Genomic DNA, 17,614 nt, shown 5'->3' with positions numbered 1-17,614 from the left:
TGCAGCCAACAGCCTTCTCAGCTAATCGGACAATTCGCTGTAGCCTCCGGGTGTCGTGCTTGGTGGCTGAGCCAAACCAGACCATGATGGAGAAGGTGAGGACAGACTCTACGATGGCCGTTTAGAATTGAACCATCATTGCCTGTGGCAGATTGTGTTTCCTCAGCTGCCGCAGGAAGTACTTCCTCTGTTGTGCCTTTTTGACTGTGGAGTCGATGGTGGCCCCCCATTTAAGGTTTTGGAGATGATGGTTTTCAGGAACTTAAAAGATTCCACAGATGTGACTGTAGTGTTGATGGTGAGTGGGGTGAGGGGTGGGGGAGCTCTCATAAAGTCCACAATCAAATCCACTGTCTTAAGAGCATTGAGCTCCAGGTTGTTGTGATGGCACCAGGACGCCAGCTGTGTTACTTCCTGTCTGTAGGCAGATTCCTCCCCATCCTGGATCAGGCCGATCAGGGTTGTGTCGTCCGCAAATTTGAGAAGCTTGACAGAGGGGTCAGTGGAGGTGCAGTTATTGGTGTAGAGAGAGTAGAGGAGAGGGGAGAGTACACAGCCTTGTGGTGCTCCTATGCTGAGGGTCTGCGGTTCCAAGATGTGCTTTACCAGCCTCACATGCTGCTTCCTGTCTGTCAGGAAGCTGGTGAACCACCGACAGGGGGGTTCAGGCACAGTCAACTTGGAGAGTTTGGAGTGTAATAGCTCTGCACAATGGTGTTAAATGCAGAGCTAAAATCAACAAACAAAATCATCGCACGGTTCTTTTCACCAATAAGCCAACTGTATTTTTTAACTTCATTTAGTGAACCTGTGCATTGCTGACAAGGCCTATATCTATTGCCCACTACCACTCTTGCCACTGTAGTGAGGTACCTCCTTGAGCCTCTGCAGTCCTTTCGGTAAAGGTATTTTCATATGTAGAAAATACCAGGATTTAGTCAACAATTACAAAGGAATGAGGATATATTTTCAAGTCAGGATGTAGTGTAACTTGGTAAGGAGTGTGCAGGTGGTGCCTGCTGCTCTAATCTTTCTAGGCATTAAAATTAAGACGTTATCTATATGGACTTCAGCAAGGCATTTGATTAAGTTCCACATGGTAGGCTGCCCTGGAAGGTTAGATTGCATGGAATCCAGAGAGAGCTAACCAACTGGATAGAAAATTAGCATCACAAAGGTGGAAGGTTTTTTGTTGGACTGGGGCCCTGTGACGAGTAGTGTGCCTCAGGGATCAGTTCTGGTGCATTGCTGTTTATGGTTTATATCAACAATTTGGATGAGAATGTACAAGGCATGCTTGGTAAGTTTGCATATGACACTAAAGTGGTTGGAATCATAAGATAGTGAAGATGGCTATCAAAAATTACAGCAAGTAGGCAGAGGACTGGTTAATGGAGTTTAATGCAGATAAGTGCAAGGTGTTGCATTTTGGGAAGTCAAACCAGGGAAGAATCTTCATAGCGAGTGGCAGGGCCCTGGGAAATATTGTCTGCAGCCTGAGATCCCTCGTGGGGGACCCGGGGGAAGAAGAAGCTCCGAATGCCGGCCCGCGGCCAACTTCTACTGCGGGCGCGGCATGGACTTACCATCAGGAGCGGGGTCCCTCGCCAGGGACCCCTGGAGGAGAGCTTCGACTGCCGGCCCTGCGGTCTGCGGTGCTTCTGGCTGCGGCGCAAACTTTAAATCTCCGACCGCCGGCCTGCGGCCTACACCAACTTGAAGCCGCGGTCTCCGGTGGGGGAGGCACCAATTCAGGAATTACCTGGACTTTTTACCTGTCTGCACATCTGGACGCCCGCAGCAACGGCTGCGGAGGGTTGAGGTCCCGACCACGGGGGGAAATGGAGGAGGACTGGCCAAATTTTGTGCCTTCCACCACAGTGATGAATGCTGTGGTAGATGTTTGTGTTAAATGTTTTGTGTGTTCTTTATCATTGTACCGCTGCTGGCAAATTCATTTAACTTGCACTTTATGTGCAATGTTACGAATAAAACTGATTGGATTGATTGTATTGTATCATGAGAACAATGGATAAGGTAGATACCCAGTCTTTCACACAGTGTAGGGAAATCAAGAACCAGAGGATATAGGTTTAGGATGAAAGGGAATGATTTAATAGGAACCCTAAGGGTAGTTCTTTCACACAGAGGGTGGTGGGCATATGGAATGAGTTGCCAGATAAGATGTATTGAGCTTCTTGAGTAATATTAAAGCTCCAAGTGAATGGGAAATATTTGACCACACTAAAGCCCACCTACTTAACCAAGCTGATGGGACCCAAATAGGTTCGGGTCGTGTCTGCTTTGTTAGACGGCGGGTTTGAGTCAGAACAAGCCAGGCCATCTCTTTATAAATAAAATTACAAACAGCAGTATTTCATAAATAAATACAGAATCACATGTTACCGGAGCCATGAGGGGGCGCTGAGATGCTGGGTGAGGTGGGCATAAGCACAGCGTTACATGCCAAGGCCAGCATTCCTGACTGCGGAGAGATTAAATAACGGATGTAAAGGTCGGGGATGGGACCCTGGTACGTATTGAACAAGGATTGTTCGACGTACCCGACAAAGAGGCAGGTGTAGCTGGGACCCATGCGTGTGCCCATAGCTACGCCTTGTATTTGGTTTAAATAACGGAGGTAGAGGTCGGGGATGGGGCCCTGGTACTTAAATAACGGAGGTAGAGGTGAAGGGTTTCGGCCCAAAAGTTACCTATTTCCTTCGCTCCATAGATGCTGCTGCACCCGCTGAGATTCTCCAGCATTTTTGTGTACCCAGCATTCCTGACTGTCAGGTTGTGTTGGGTTTTAATACAGATCTCTACATCACACACCTGACAAGTGCCTTATTGACAATGGAAAAGCCAGAGTGAGTCAAAATATGAGATGCTCACTACAGGAGTCTTGGCTTCTGACCTGGGTGTGAGAATTGGTGTGCAGTAAAGCCGGTACTGAACTAAATACTGTAACCAACAGCTTTCTCATTTTACAACACCCTTCCCCTACAAAAGCAAGCTTTCCTGAAATGACAACATATTACTAGGTTTATCACGATGCACAAGTAACGATTATAACTGGTGCGGCCACAACCTTCCTATTCTGCCTTTGTTTCAATATTCTCCAAATATATGTAAAGAAGAGTTCTTCAAATCAAACACAGGCCATACCAGACACAGGAGAAATTAAAATGCGACTGCTTTTGCATTGTTCATTAAACATATAAACATGTGCATATGTTTCCTTAATATTCTTACTGCTGATTGTTGGTGTGATGTGTGGTGGGTCTGTGCCCATCTGTACATCCCCCCCACCGCCACCCAAACCCATCTGCCCCTGGGAGATGCAAAGCTGGCACACAGATTTATACACAGGCTTTAGGTTTACGCAAATGGTTGCAGTCCCACTTGGCTGCAAGTGTTACAAAAAAACAAAATGATAGGAAGTGCCGAAATAGCAGTGTCTAATTCAGTGCAGTTTAAAAAATGAAAATCTGGTGTGGACTGCTTGCAGCTTGCCTGCCTCAGGGACAGGAACTTTACAAGACTGACTCCTGTCATATTGCCAAGAAAGGATAACAATGGCAAGTCTATCAGCATCAAATGGATTAGTTGTCTACACTGATGATGATGGGAATAATATAAACTGTGCAGTTAGTGGGAGTGCTGCCTTACACCATATGATCAGTCCTTCAGGGGACAAACTGAATCATCATATTTCAAATTCAACACTCCCCAAATTCCCCATTCTAATGTCATCCCACTTAACCTATACCAAATGCCGAGTACAGATAGAATACATAGACAATAGGTGCAGGAGTCAGCTATTCAGCCCTTTGAGCCAGCACCGCCATTCAATGTGATTATGGCTGATCATCCACAATCAGTATCCCATTCCTGCCTTCTCCCCATATCCCTTGATTCCATTAGCCCTAAGAGCTCTATCTAACTCTCTTTTGAAAGCATCCAGTGAATCGGCATCCAGTTCCGCCTCAGGCAGAGAATTCCACAAATTCACAGACGTCCCTACAAATTCTACCCATCGGCTTTTTAATTATCTCTTTGCTTGTATGTAAGAAGTTCCAGACAGTGTGCAATGTTTTCGAGCAGAGATGTTTGCTGATGATTGCACAATATTCCATTTGCAACTCCTCAGATAATGAAGCAATCTGCTTTTGCATGTAGAAAGATCTGAGCGACAGTCAGGCATGGGCTGATAAGGAGCAAAACCACTTGTTCTAGATATTAACTGACAGTTACCATTGCTGAATTACACACCATCAACATCTCATGAAGGAGGTCACCAAACACCAGAAAACTAAATATTCTGATTACGAGAGATTGGGAACTCTGCGATGAGCTCCACAAAGCTGATTCTCCAAAGCCTTTCCATCATCTATGTGACAAACTAACAGGAATATGATGTAGAAATCTGCACATCAACATCTTCACCTTGGTCCCTCGAAACTCCAGCTCCCACCCACAATAGCTTGACCTGCTATTTCTCCACCCCTCACACTAGCCCCCCCTACCATCAAATCCTCACCTCCCTCCTGGTATCCAAACTCCTCAGTACCCAATGTGCCTCCAATAATAGCCCTCCTGTAACATCCCCCTTTCCTGCATCAACATCCCTCACTCTCTCCCTCGTTCCAACATCATCTCCCTCCTCCCTCCTCCTCTATTGCAGCTCTATTACACTTTTTGTTAGGCCGCATTTGCAGTTCCTGTTGCTCCATTACAGAAAAGTTTGTGGAGGCTTTATGAGAGTGCAGAGGAGGATTTCAAGAATGTTGCCTGGATTCAGTCAGTCAGTCAGTCAATTTTATTTGTATAGCACATTTAAAAACTACTCACATTGACCAAAGTGCTGTACATCAGTGAAGGAACTAATGTGCTACATACAATGTTACACAGACCTAACAATACATACATACATAAACTGTTTACAGCGCCCCCTCAGAGGGCCTCAAAAACGCTAGGGAGTAGAAATAGGTTTTCAGCCTAGACTTAAAGGAGTTGATGGAGGGGGTAGTTCTGATGAGGAGAGGGATGCTGTTCCACAGACTAGGTGCTGCAACCCCTGAGCTTGAACCTAGACCGCGGGATGGTCAGTAGCCCCAAGTCGGCCGACCTGAGGGACCTGGACGTAGAACGGTGGGTTAGAAGATTTTTGATATAGGTGGGAGCAAGCCCGTTAAGGCTTTGTATACGTATAGGAGGAGCTTGAAGTTGATTCTGTACCCTACTAGGAGCCAGTGGACAGAGGCCAGATTCGGGGTGATGTGATCCCTTTTACGGGTACCCGTCAGAAGTCTCGCTGCAGCGTTTTGAACCAATTGCAGGCGGGACAGGGATGATTGGCTGATGCCAGTGTATAGGGAGTTGCAGTAGTCAAGGCGGGACGAGATGAATGCGTGAATGATTTTTTCCAAGGTTAGTCGAATTGGAGGAATGGTTTGATTTTAGCTATGGTACAAAGCTGGGAGAAACTAGCTTTTACCACAGAGTTGACTTGCTTGTCAAACCTTAAAGCAGAGTCAAATATCACGGCAAGATTTTTGACGTGTGGTTTGACCAAGGAGGTTAGGCTTCCAAGGCTGCCTGATATCGTTTTGATGGAGTCGGGGGGGGGGCGAGTAGGAAGACCTCAGACTTGCTCTCATTTAGTTGGAGGAAGTTCTGTGCCATACAACATTTTATGTCCTCGAGGCAGTGCATGAGGCTGATTAAATTTGACCAGCGGTTGGGTTTCAGGGGGAGGTGGAGCTGTGTGTCATCTATATAACAGTAGAAAGAAATGCCGTGCCTTTGAATGACTTGGTCGAGGGGGAGCATGTACAGAGAGAAGAGAATGGGGCCTAGGAGCCTTGTGGCACCCCGCAGAAAAGGCTAGCTGGGGAAGAGAAAGAATTGCCTATGTTGGTAGAGAAACTCCTATTTTTGAGGTAGGAAACAAACCAGCTCAGGGCAGTGCCATCAACACCAACCCCGTACTGGAGACGGTCAATTAGGATGGCGTAGTCCACTGTATTAAATACTGTGCTGAGGTCGAGAAGGAGCAGGAGTCGCCGGAGTCAACGGTGAGCAGTAGGTCAGTATGTGAATGTTTGAAGTTCTTTTAAATGGAGAGACACAGTAATCTCGTTGTATGTGACATGCAATGACAATAAAGCATTCTGATTCTGATTCTGATTGTGTACCTTCAACAAGGCAGACTCTGTGCTGTGGTGGACCCTGAAACCTGATTGGTAACTTTCTAGGATGGTATTTTGGTGAAGGTAAGGCATTAGTTGATTTAGAATTACCTTTTCAAGGACCTTTGAGTGGAAAGGCAGTTTGGAAATAGGTCTGTTGTTACTAGCAAGGTGGGGTCTAGGTTAGGTTTTTTCAGGTGGGGCTGGACCACCGCATGCTTGAAACAGGTTGGAACAGCGCCAGTGGCCAGAGAACTGTTGATGATAGAGAGGATGCAGGGACCGGCTACTGCAATGATATCCTTCAGAAGGGTAGAGGGAACAACGTCAAGGGGGCAGGTTGCAGGTTTCATAGTGGAGACCAGCTTTACAAGGGAGGATAGAGTAACGGGTTGGAAACAGTCTAATTTAGAAGAACAAGCCAATGAGACAGCTAGGTCACGGGTGGGAGGGGAAATATTTGTTCTAATGTTCGCAACTTTGCTGGTGAAAAATGTAGTAAATTCTTCGCACTTAGCAGGGGACCCAGCTAAGCTGGTACTGGGGGCAGGACATATGACAAAGGTAATAGTACTAAATAGGACCTTGGAATGATGAGCGATTTTGGAAATAAGGTCGGAAAAGTATTGTGTTCTCGCAGACTTTACTGCTTCCTGGTATTTGAGAAGATTGTTTCTCAGAAATTCGAAGGAGATTTGAAGCTTATTACATTTATTTCCGTTCTGATTTTCTGCACTCTCTTCTTAGGTGATGTCATTGAGCCAAGGCCAACCTTTAGGCTCAGGCTTTTTCATTTTAAGAGGAGCAACAGAATCCAGGATGGAAGAGTAAGTGGTATTGAATAGAAAAATGAGATCGTCATTGCTGAGGGGGGGGGGGGGGGGGGGGGGGGGGGGGGGGGGGGGGGGAAGAAGCCTCAATGGTGCAGATGTCGGGATTGGAGGGTCCCAGCTACAGGGAGCAGTTGGATAGACATTCTCTGGAATGTCAGAGGTTGAGAGAAGACTTGATAAAATTATATAAAATTATGAAAGGCATAGATAGGGTAGTCATAACCTTTTTCTCAGGGCAGAAATGCCTAACACTGGAGGCAATAGTTATATGGTGAGAAGGGAAAAGCTTAATAGAGATAAGCAGGACAAGTGTTTTACAGAGAGTAGTGGCAGCCTGAAACGCATTGCCTGAGGTCGTGGTGGCGGCTGTTTAACTTGGCATCATGTTTGGCACTTGAACGGCCCGTTCCTGTGCTGCACTGTTTTATGTTCTATTGAAACATTTAAAAAGGGTACATTTCTCTGGGTCCTCCCGATTCCTACCGCATACACTAAAGTTTCTAACTTCCTACCTTGGTCTCCTTGTTCCGTAACATTGACCGCTTCACCGGTTCTTGTTTATTCTTATAAACCCTGCCCACGCTAAGTATTTTGGATGCAAATTCAGACCAACATGGCTTCCAAATATGGCTCCCTTAATTCAAATAATAACATGTTTCTCTCTGCACATCAAAAGGAACACTATTTTTAAAAAACTTGCTGCACACATCTCCTTTAGCTCCTCTCACCTTTAAACTTTGCCCTCACTTCTTTGATATTTCCACCCTGGGGAAATAGGTCTGACCACCCCATCTATCCCTTTCACAATTTTATATACTTCTATCAGTTATACCTCAACCTCCAGCATTCTAGATAAAACAATGCAAATCTGACTTTTCCAACTCCTTGCCCTGTGCCCTGTTGTGTTAATGAGACAAAGCAGAGTTCATTTCTAGCTGTGCTTGTTGCTGGCAAGTTCTCAGTTTAACAATTTACAGCCGTGCTGTTGTTGATTCATCACCTCCACATCACATAGGAAAGTTTCACAATGTCACCTACATTATACAAGCACATACTGTAAAGAGTGGGAGATTCACAATATAACAAAGAAACAGAAAATCAAAAAGAAACTGTACAGTTGCCTCCTCCTACGCTATTTATGTAACAATGTTTCCCTCCTTTTAGATCCCTGCATACATTAAGTTTCCTGACTTGCCCTTCAGCTGCTGTGACTTGTTGCCCAGAAAAAATGTAAGATTTGAGTCTTTCTGGGAAAAGATTCCAACTTCAAAAAGTGGGCTCAGGCCAGGAGTCAGTCATACACAGTATTTCATGTTCAATAATAGTTATAACTATTAGAATATTTTATATATTACAAAAAATGCATGAAGGATATATAATAAAGTTACTCAAAACATCAGTAGTCACCTTTAGTAAAATGACACAAAGTGCTGGAGTAACAGACTGAAGATGGGTCACGTACCCATGTTCTCCGGAGATGCTGCCTGGCCCTCTGAATTACTCCCACACTTGTGTCTTTTTTTAAACCAGCATCTGTAGTTTCTTATTTCTCCATTATTCACCTTTCCCTCAGTTTTGGATTTAATCTTTATCTAAATCCCATTTTCAAAACATTCAGCTGGTGCTCTGCCTTGCTCTATCCTTTCTTTCTCCTTACTGTCTGTAATCGAGTGAGACTGACTGCCACAGATAGTGAGGTTACAGCAGCTGGCATGGTGGTGATCTTTAATCTGCAGGTGGCCTTTGATGTTTAGCAACCAATTCCATGTTGGAAACGATATTTGAATGAAGTTCTAAGAGTTCTTTTAACAGTTTGTAAATACTTGGCGCAGACGAGTTTGTAAAATGTATGAAGGAAATTTGGGGACAATATTTTGAAGATCGTTACCTAATGATTGCAAGGACACATTGCTCCTTATTGCATTGATGTATGTAGTATAATTGGATTTTGTCGCTGAAATTATTCCCATATCAAATGGAGGAGCTCTGCTGAAAATTAAGCCACTGTTGTCAGTAGGGTATAAATGTAGTTAGCTTTCCTGCAGAACCTTTGCTACCCTAACCCTGCTAGCATTTTGCTGCCAATAAGTACATGACACTGCCATATCTGCATTAGGACATTGCATCGCCCATATTCAAGACTTAATTGGGAGTTGCTGAAACACTGTGAAATTTAGGAGGTTTGAACAGCTATTCTTTCAGCTCAGATCAATAATCTTCCAGGTTCAACCACAACTACATCCACAATTAAACATTCCTCACCTCATCTCCCAAAGCCAATCTCTCCCTACACAACCATATCAAACCACAACTCCACCTCCAACCTCACCTGCCACAATGCAACCCTCCTACCCCTAAACACACCATCTCTTATCTGTACCACTAATAATTACACCCCACCCTATCTCATCCCTGTGTTACCCCACCCTACCCACAACCCCACCTTATCTCCACTCCACTTTACTCCCTTACTGCCCTCAAACTATCACACAATGACATCGTCAAACCACCCCCATTTAGTGTGGCGGGTGCTTGGGCTGCACTGCCAGAAGTGGTGGTGGAGGCAGATACCATAATGGCATTGATGAGGCTTTTACATGGGCACATGGATTTTCAGGAAATATGGATTATGTGCAGGCAGATAAGATTAATTTATCTTGGCATCCTATTCAGCACATACACAATGGGCTGAAGGGCCTGTTCCTGTGCTGTACTATTCTATGTTCTATGAACCTGTTATCCTTGGGTCAAAGAAAATGACAGTAATTTAAAGAAGGTTTTATAATTTGAGGTTTGATAGATTTGATCTCAAGCCTGATTCCTCTGGCATGGGATTATAATCAAAGGGTAGAATTTAAAATCGTTGACTGAAGGTCCAAGCAGAAGATAAGGAAGAATATTTTCAGAAAGCAAATAACTGGAATCTCATAGAGCCTATTAGCCTTCACTTAGATCAGGCAAACCTTGAAGACAAGTGCATGGAAAGTATTCAAGACTGTACATTGACAGATCAGTACATTGTAGACCCAATGAGGGAACAGGCAATTGTATATTTGCTCAGACGTAATACGCTAGCATACTAGTCATCTCACAGAAACGGATTCTATGAGAAAGAGTAATGATTAAAAAAATTAAAATAATACAAAGAATATAGGATTTCACATTCTGTTTTAAAATTACCAATTTATGTCCAAAGCTATAATCTATCCTTGAAAATCCTGCAGGTCCTTCCCAAGCAGTGGAACTGCATCTCAATGGCATTCGCTACATATAGTATGTGGCTCCTTGGTTGTGATTGTAAATGCACTCACCTCTGCCTGGTGTAAGGATCTCGAGACAACCCTGGTCATCCAAGACCTACACAGCCACCTGACATGCTGATTCCAATTTGGTGAGCACAGTACACGCCTCAGGATGAGGCATCAAGCTCTAAGACAATGCCCAGCTGTATTTGTGTGTCTGTGGTCACACATAGTATGGGAAATCAAGTAATGATAACTGTAGTTCACAAAAATCTTCAGGTCTACATTCAAATCCATCATTAAACCAGGAAATTCAACATTTAAGCACATTTGCTAACTCATTCACTAAATTTCAGGAAATCCAAATTTTAGACAAATTTGTTGACTTGACAACTTGGGGAAAGAAGTGCATTTGTCTTATTGTTTGAAGATCATCCACAATGTTTTACATGAAGCACTGAGACTGGCATAATCCATCAAATTATCCTTAAGCCTAAAGTACATGGGAACCGTCACCTTCACATTTACAGGCAGTGAGTACACGTACTAATATGTCAGAAAATACTTTGGTGTGGAGAAATAATTGATATTAACATGTTGTGAGCGGTTATAATGGAATGGTTAATAAAGTTATCATGAAAAATCACTGAAATTTACTGGTTATTGCATTTTACCTTTTTCCTTTCAACTATAATTTTATTGACTTGAAATTGCTCGATTCTGCTTCCGGCCTATTTCCTCAAATGAAGCTTACATGCAAATCATGACCTTTACACACTTCTTGGAAGCTGATCTGAAACAATATCAAGATTTTTGATGACGCTAAATAATTGAATGTACAGATTAACTTACTGGAATGTGTGCGCAGGTGACCTGACAAAGCATCTCTGCGTCGACAGGCATAATTACAAAGGTGACATTTGAACGGTTTTTCACCAGAGTGAAGTTTTACGTGGCGCAGGAGATTTCCTCTCTGTGTAAAGGATGCTCCACACTGATTACAGTGAAATGGACGTTCACCTACAAAAGCAAAAATGTGAAATGAATATTAATGATTTAATATGTTTTTCCGTTTTACACATATGTACATGTAGCACTATAGAGAGATCGTTGCATAATGTAATTAAATTATCACCATCCATTATTATTAATATCTTACTTGCAAAATAAACGGAATCATGAATAGGAGACTGGTATTTACTGCAAGTTGACTTCTGGAATTACACCCAATATCTCTCTTTGCCCTCAAGGACCTCCCATCTATTCAATACTGATGCACAGGATTCATGGTGACTTGGTCTTATGGATTCAGAACTGGCTTTGTTATAGAAGTCGGAGAGTTGTGATGGAAGGAAGATATTCTGGCTGGAGGTCAGTGACCAATGGAAGCCAGCTGGGATCTGTTCCGGGACCTCTGCTGTTTTGTGATATATATATATATATATATATATAATTGACTTGGACGTAAATGTAGATGGGTTGGTGAGTAAGTTTGCTGTAACACCAACATTGAAGGAGTTACAAACAGTGAAGGAAAGTACAACATTGTAGTATGGCAAACTCCAACTTTATTAGGCAGGAGCTCGAGAGAGAGAGTACACTGGGAAATATTGTTATTGGGCAAGTCTACATCTGACATGTGGGAGTTGTTTAAAGACCAGTTGATTGAAGTTCAAAACTGGCATGTTCCAGTGAGAAGGCTTGGTAAGGATGGCAAAGTGAGGGAACCTTGGATGAACAAAGAGGTTGTAAATTTGGTCAAAAAGAAAAAGGAAGCACGTGAAAGGTTTAAGAGCATGGAATCAGACATGGCCTTTGAGAAATATAAAAAAGGAGTAAAGCAGATGATCAGAAGGGTCCACAAAGTGGCTTTGGTGAGTCAGATTAAAGAAAATCCCAAAGTTATTAATATCGATATTAAAAATAAGAAGGAACCCAGGGAAATGTTTGGACCACTCAAGGACCAAACAGAAAATGTGTGCTTGGGCATCTGGGGATGTGGGTGAGGTACTGAATAAGTACTTTGCATTTGTTTTCCCCAAGGAAAGGGACATGGAGGACACTGAGATCAATGCAGAGAATACTAATATACAAGGGCATCTTGAACTTAATGAGGAAATGTTGGGGCTCTTGAAGGTGTACAAATCTCCAGGATCCGATGGGATTTATCAAGTCAAGTCAAGTCAAGTAAATTTTATTTCTATAGCACATTTAAAACCCACTCTCGTTGACCAAAGTGCTGTACATCAGTGCAGGTACTAACGTTCTACAAACAGTGGTACATAGATCTAACAATACATACATAAATACATACATACAGAGCTCCCTCAGAGGACCTCAAGAAACGTTTGTGAGTAAAAAATAAATTTTAAGTCTAGACTTAAAAGAGTTGATGGAGGGGGCAGTTCTGATGGGAAGGTGCTGCAACCGCAAAAGCGCAGTCGCCCGTGAGCTTATGCCTGGACCACGGGACCCCAGGTTATTGAGCAAAGCAAGAGCAGAGATTGAGGGAGCATTGATAGGTGGAGTAGCAGAGGACTGGAGAGTAGCTAACGTTGTTTGTTTACTTAAGATGGGAAGTAGAGAAATCCAGGGAACTATAGGATTGTGAGACTCACGTCATTGGGAGGGAAGTTATTGGAGAGAATTCTTCAGGATAGGACTTACTCTCATTTGAGTTAATGGTTTAAGTAGAGACAGTCAGCATGAGTTTACATGTCAGCGTAGTAGAGTAGAGACAGTCAGCATGGCAGGTCATGTCTTACTAACTTGATTCAGCTTTTTGAAGAGGTGACAAATATGATCGATGATGGTATTGCAGTGGATATTGTTTAGTAATGATGCCCTAGAACACTTTTTTTGCAGTCTTGTCCGTTATTATGATGATGTTCACAAATCACAGCTAGATGGCAGAATTCTGACTATTTAGAACACTTGGTGAAACTAGATTATTTCAAAGTCTTTACTTGTCTTCAGATTAACTCACAATGACTGTGCCAGGTATAATACTTGGTAGCAATGAGAAATCTAGGCTACATTCATCCACTTTGTAACAAGTGAATCCCAATGCCATGAACAAGCAGTGGAAGATGCAGGTGATAATGAACAACTGGAATCAGGATAATAATAAACCTGGCAAATGTTTCAGAATTATGGATTAAAAAAAAGTTGGCCTTTCTTTACAAATTTCCTAAATCTGCGGCTGAGTAAACAAAGCCTTGCATTAATTCTCACTGCAACTCAGCTAATGCAAGGAGACAAAGTGTGCTTGCTACATGCAGCACATGCAGCAGTATTGTTAGTAAAATTGTATACTTAATGTCCATATGCACACAAATGTCAATGAAAATGGATGACTGGAGCTTTGAAATCAGCAGGCCACAAAGCAAACGGGTTTGATTTGACATTAATATTCGGGCACAATGAGCTGAGATCAAGACCATCACATGGAGGATGAAGGTGGCTCCTGTTGAGAACAAACACTGACCAGTGAGTGCCAGAAACACCCTTCTCAGAAGCTAATTATAAAAAGGTCAGTGGCACTTCCATTGGCTCTTTATTCAAATGTTATCCAGTGATGAATATCACACAGCACTTGTAGAGGTCTTTGCAAAGTGCCAGGACCAGGAAGATTCTCAAGAGCTGCGATGTGACCTTGATGGAACCTGTGAGGAACACAGGGCTCATTCTACAATCCTCACCCCTGTACACTCAGTTCCCGTAAATAAATGTCATGGGTGAAAGGATATTCAGAAGTACAACAAAACACTGAAGTGTGATATTTGTATAAATGTTTTGCATTTAAAGTGGTTCCACTGTACATGACACTGTACATTATTGCATTATTGTCTTTTACTTTAAATTTAGTAACACCAATTACCAGTGTGGCTTCGCTTGTGTACCATGAGGACATTTGGCCCAACACATGACAGTCCACAGATATCACATGTCAGTTTTCCATTAGATGCTCTAATACCATCGGCTGTTGATGGCTGGCTGCTGAAGTGATCACCATTTAAGTCTTCATTCTCCACCAGGCAGCTGCTGCTGTTGGTTGCTCCGTACTCCCCAGCATGGCAGCCTTCGTCACTGAGGTCAAGAGCTGCTTCACTTTCATCGTAAACACGCCTCACAGCACCTGCTATATAATAAGCAAGAAAAGAACTTTCAGCTTTCAGTACTCAGTGGCAGAAGCTTCAACCCGCAACTGGAAGAATTGTTCTGAATCTTTTTCTTATTTTCAATTAAACAAACTATCTCAAAGGAGACTGGAACAAATTGTACTCCAGTCCTTTACTTGTAAATTAGATTGAACTTGTGTTTATAGTATTATGTAATAATTCAGCACAGAAACAGATCCTTAGCCCATGTCAAGTACATACCTATTGTATACAAATCCAGTTCACAGATGGTTGGAGTGAAAGTTTCCTCATTTGATGAGCCAACTACATGCAAGATGTTTAGACAGTCTCACTCCAAATGCAAAGGATCTGCCGTTAGGCTGACAACATCAAGAATAGGTGTCACCATGACTCAATCTGGGCTATTCTTCAAGTATTGACCCAATGTCAAAGTTACTTTAGAATGAGATTTTACAGTTATGGGATTGTTTTATGGCTCCCAAATATGAAAGAGCTCCATATACCAAACCACAAGAATTAAATGCTTGACCTCTTTGGCAGTAATGACAATAAATAGTCAATATCCTACCCAATTAATCATATTAATAAGAATAAATAATAAATATAAAATAGAACGCAGTGATGTAGCATGAACAGTATCAGAGTAATGGTGGATAATGGGCAATTCCATCAGAGTGCTGAGTTACAGATCTCCTGTGAGATCTTAAATAAAGACAGGGTTAAATCTAAATGTTACAGGCTGCTTTCATCATGATTATGATGAGAATGTACAAGCCATTGTTAATAAGTTTACCGGATGACACTGGGTAGCACCAGTAATGGCTGCCTCGCCAACAGTCTGTCTGTTCCTTCCTTCTTTGTTATAATAGTATGTGTTAAATGTATGTTTTAGAGTTCTTTAGCTTGTTTTATGTCGGGGGGTGGGGGGAACTTTTTTAATCTCTTACTTCAACGGAGATGGGATTTATTTCTGTATTGTATCTCCGTCTGCACTGCAACTTAACATCGAGTAGTTGGTGGCCTTTTGCTGGAGATTGATTTGGGAGCACCAACCGCTGGAGCCTGCGGATTTACCATCGTGGAACGGGTGATCCCTGGTGAGGGGCCGATTTTGGGAGCTCCAAGCCGCAGGAACTTCGACCCCCCCCCAATGTGGGAGCTTCGATCGACCCGACTGCAGATGGTTCGACTGCCCCGACCGTGGGAGAATAAGGAGGGAAGAAGATCAGACTTTATTGCCTTCCATCACAGTGAGGAATGTGGGGAATCTGCTGTGGTGGATGTTTATGTCAACTTTTATGTAGTTGTTTGTTTTGTTGCTTTTTTAAAAAATATGGCTGTATGGTAATTCGAATATCACTGTTCCTTAATTGGTACACGTGACAATAAAAGACCTTTGAAACCTTTGACACTAAAGCGGGTGGTATCGTAGATAGCAAAGATGGTTACCAAAAATGACAGCAGGATCTGGTTCAGCTTGGCAAGTGAGCTGAGGAAAGGCTAGCGGAATTTAATGTTGGTATGTGGGAAGTGGTGTATTTTGGGAAGTCAAACCAGAGTGAATGGCAGAGCCTTAGTAAGTGTTGTAGAGCAGAAAGATCTAGGAGTGTAAGTACACAGTTCCTTGGAAGTGGCATCACAAGTAGATAGGGGAGTCAAGAAAGCTCTTGATACATTGGCCTTCATCAGTCATGGAACACCTTTGCTCAGCCCGCCTGAATCTACCTGATCTCCTGGTTGAGTGACACTTTAAATGTCCTTCCCATTCCTACACAGACCTTTCTGCCCTAGGTCTCCTCCATTGTCAGTGTGAGGCTAAACGCAAATTGGAGGAACAGCACCTCATATTTCGCTTGGATACCTTCCAGCCCAGTGGTATGAATATTGATTTATCTCACTTCAGGTAGCCCCAGCATTCCCTCTCTCTCTCTATCCCTCCCCCACCCAAGTCGCACTAGTTCTTGTTTTCACCCAACAAACTGCTACACTGACAATGGAGGAGACCTAGGGCAGGAACAATGGCCTGTTTCCTTTATCATTGTTACTTTTTTGCATATCTTTTATTCATTGTCATTTATCTCTCCACATCATCGTCTATATCTCTCATTTCCCTTATCCCGAACCAGTCTGAAGAGTCTCGACCCAAAACATCATCCATTCCTTTTCTCCAGAGATGCTGCATGTTCCGCTGAGTTACTCCAGTTTTTTTTGTCTCTCTTCTGTTGAGTATAGAAGTTGGAATGTTATTTTTCAGGTGTGCAAGACGTTTGTGAGGCCACATTTGGAATATTGTGTTCAGTTTTGGCTATTCTGCTATAGGAAGGATGTAGTTCAGTGCAGAGAAGATTTATGAGGATGTTGCCAGGACTCGAGGGCCTGAGCTATAGGGAGAGGTTCAATAGGCTGGGACTTTATTGCATGGAGCACAGGAGGCTGAAGGGTGATCTTATGCAGGTGTATAAAATCTTATAGAGGGGAATAGATAGGGTGAATGCAGAGTCTTTTACCCATAGTATGGGAACCAAGAAGCAGAGGACATAGCTATAAGGTGAAAGGGCAAAGATTTAATAGGAAACTGTGGGGCGACTTTTTAACACTGAAGATTGTGGATATATGGATCGAAGTGCCAGAGGGGGTTGGTGAGGAAGGTACTATAACAGCATTTAAAAGACATTTTGGTACATGGATAGAAAAGGTTTGGAGGGACTTGGGCCAAACATGGGCAGGTGGGACTAGCATAGATGGAGCATCTTGGACGTGTTCTGATATATGGCTTTGGAATGTATGACATGGAAACCAAAATAATTCATATTTTGAAAAGAACATTTATCCGATGTAAAAACAAGCCACTGCCACAAGCACTTTGGCAATCATCGCACCAAGTTCAGCTAATCTAGCTTATCTCACTCAGGTTGAGGTTGAAAAATCAACCCAAAATTCAATCTGTTTCCCACCCAATTCGTTGTAGTCCACAACCTACTTTGGATGTGTGCAAATGAACATGTTGACTGATTTGAACTTGCATACAATCTCCACCCTTCCTATACTCTTGCCACTGTGGTCAAAAAGCCAACTGACACTTGCTGTAATGGCTCGATGTGAATAATAAGTTCACAGGCAGGGTAACACGAGATGCATAAACATGGTCCCATGTTTGACTACATCTGTCATCCGACCAAAGGTATTTGAAAAATTCCAGGAAC

General features: G+C 42.9%; 1 protein-coding gene across 2 annotated transcripts in view; it reads right to left on the bottom strand.

Moving 5' to 3' along the window:
• Positions 1-17,614, bottom strand: part of LOC129710063 (zinc finger protein Aiolos-like) — a 100,778-nt gene that overhangs the window by 36,474 nt on the left and 46,690 nt on the right. The window contains exons 4-5 of one of the 2 annotated variants that reach the window (XM_055656752.1): positions 14,150-14,410; positions 11,122-11,289 (exon numbers count right to left, since the gene is read on the bottom strand). In XM_055656752.1, the coding sequence (XP_055512727.1) occupies positions 11,122-11,289; positions 14,150-14,410 (429 nt within the window). The remainder of the gene's footprint in view (positions 1-11,121; positions 11,290-14,149; positions 14,411-17,614) is intronic. The other variant, XM_055656753.1, reaches the window with a different exon arrangement.

This window comes from Leucoraja erinacea, chromosome 27, assembly GCF_028641065.1.
Source record: "Leucoraja erinacea ecotype New England chromosome 27, Leri_hhj_1, whole genome shotgun sequence".
NCBI lineage: Eukaryota > Metazoa > Chordata > Chondrichthyes > Rajiformes > Rajidae > Leucoraja > Leucoraja erinaceus.
Note: the sequence above shows the minus strand (reverse complement) of the source record. Positions and strands in the feature narration are given on the sequence as shown.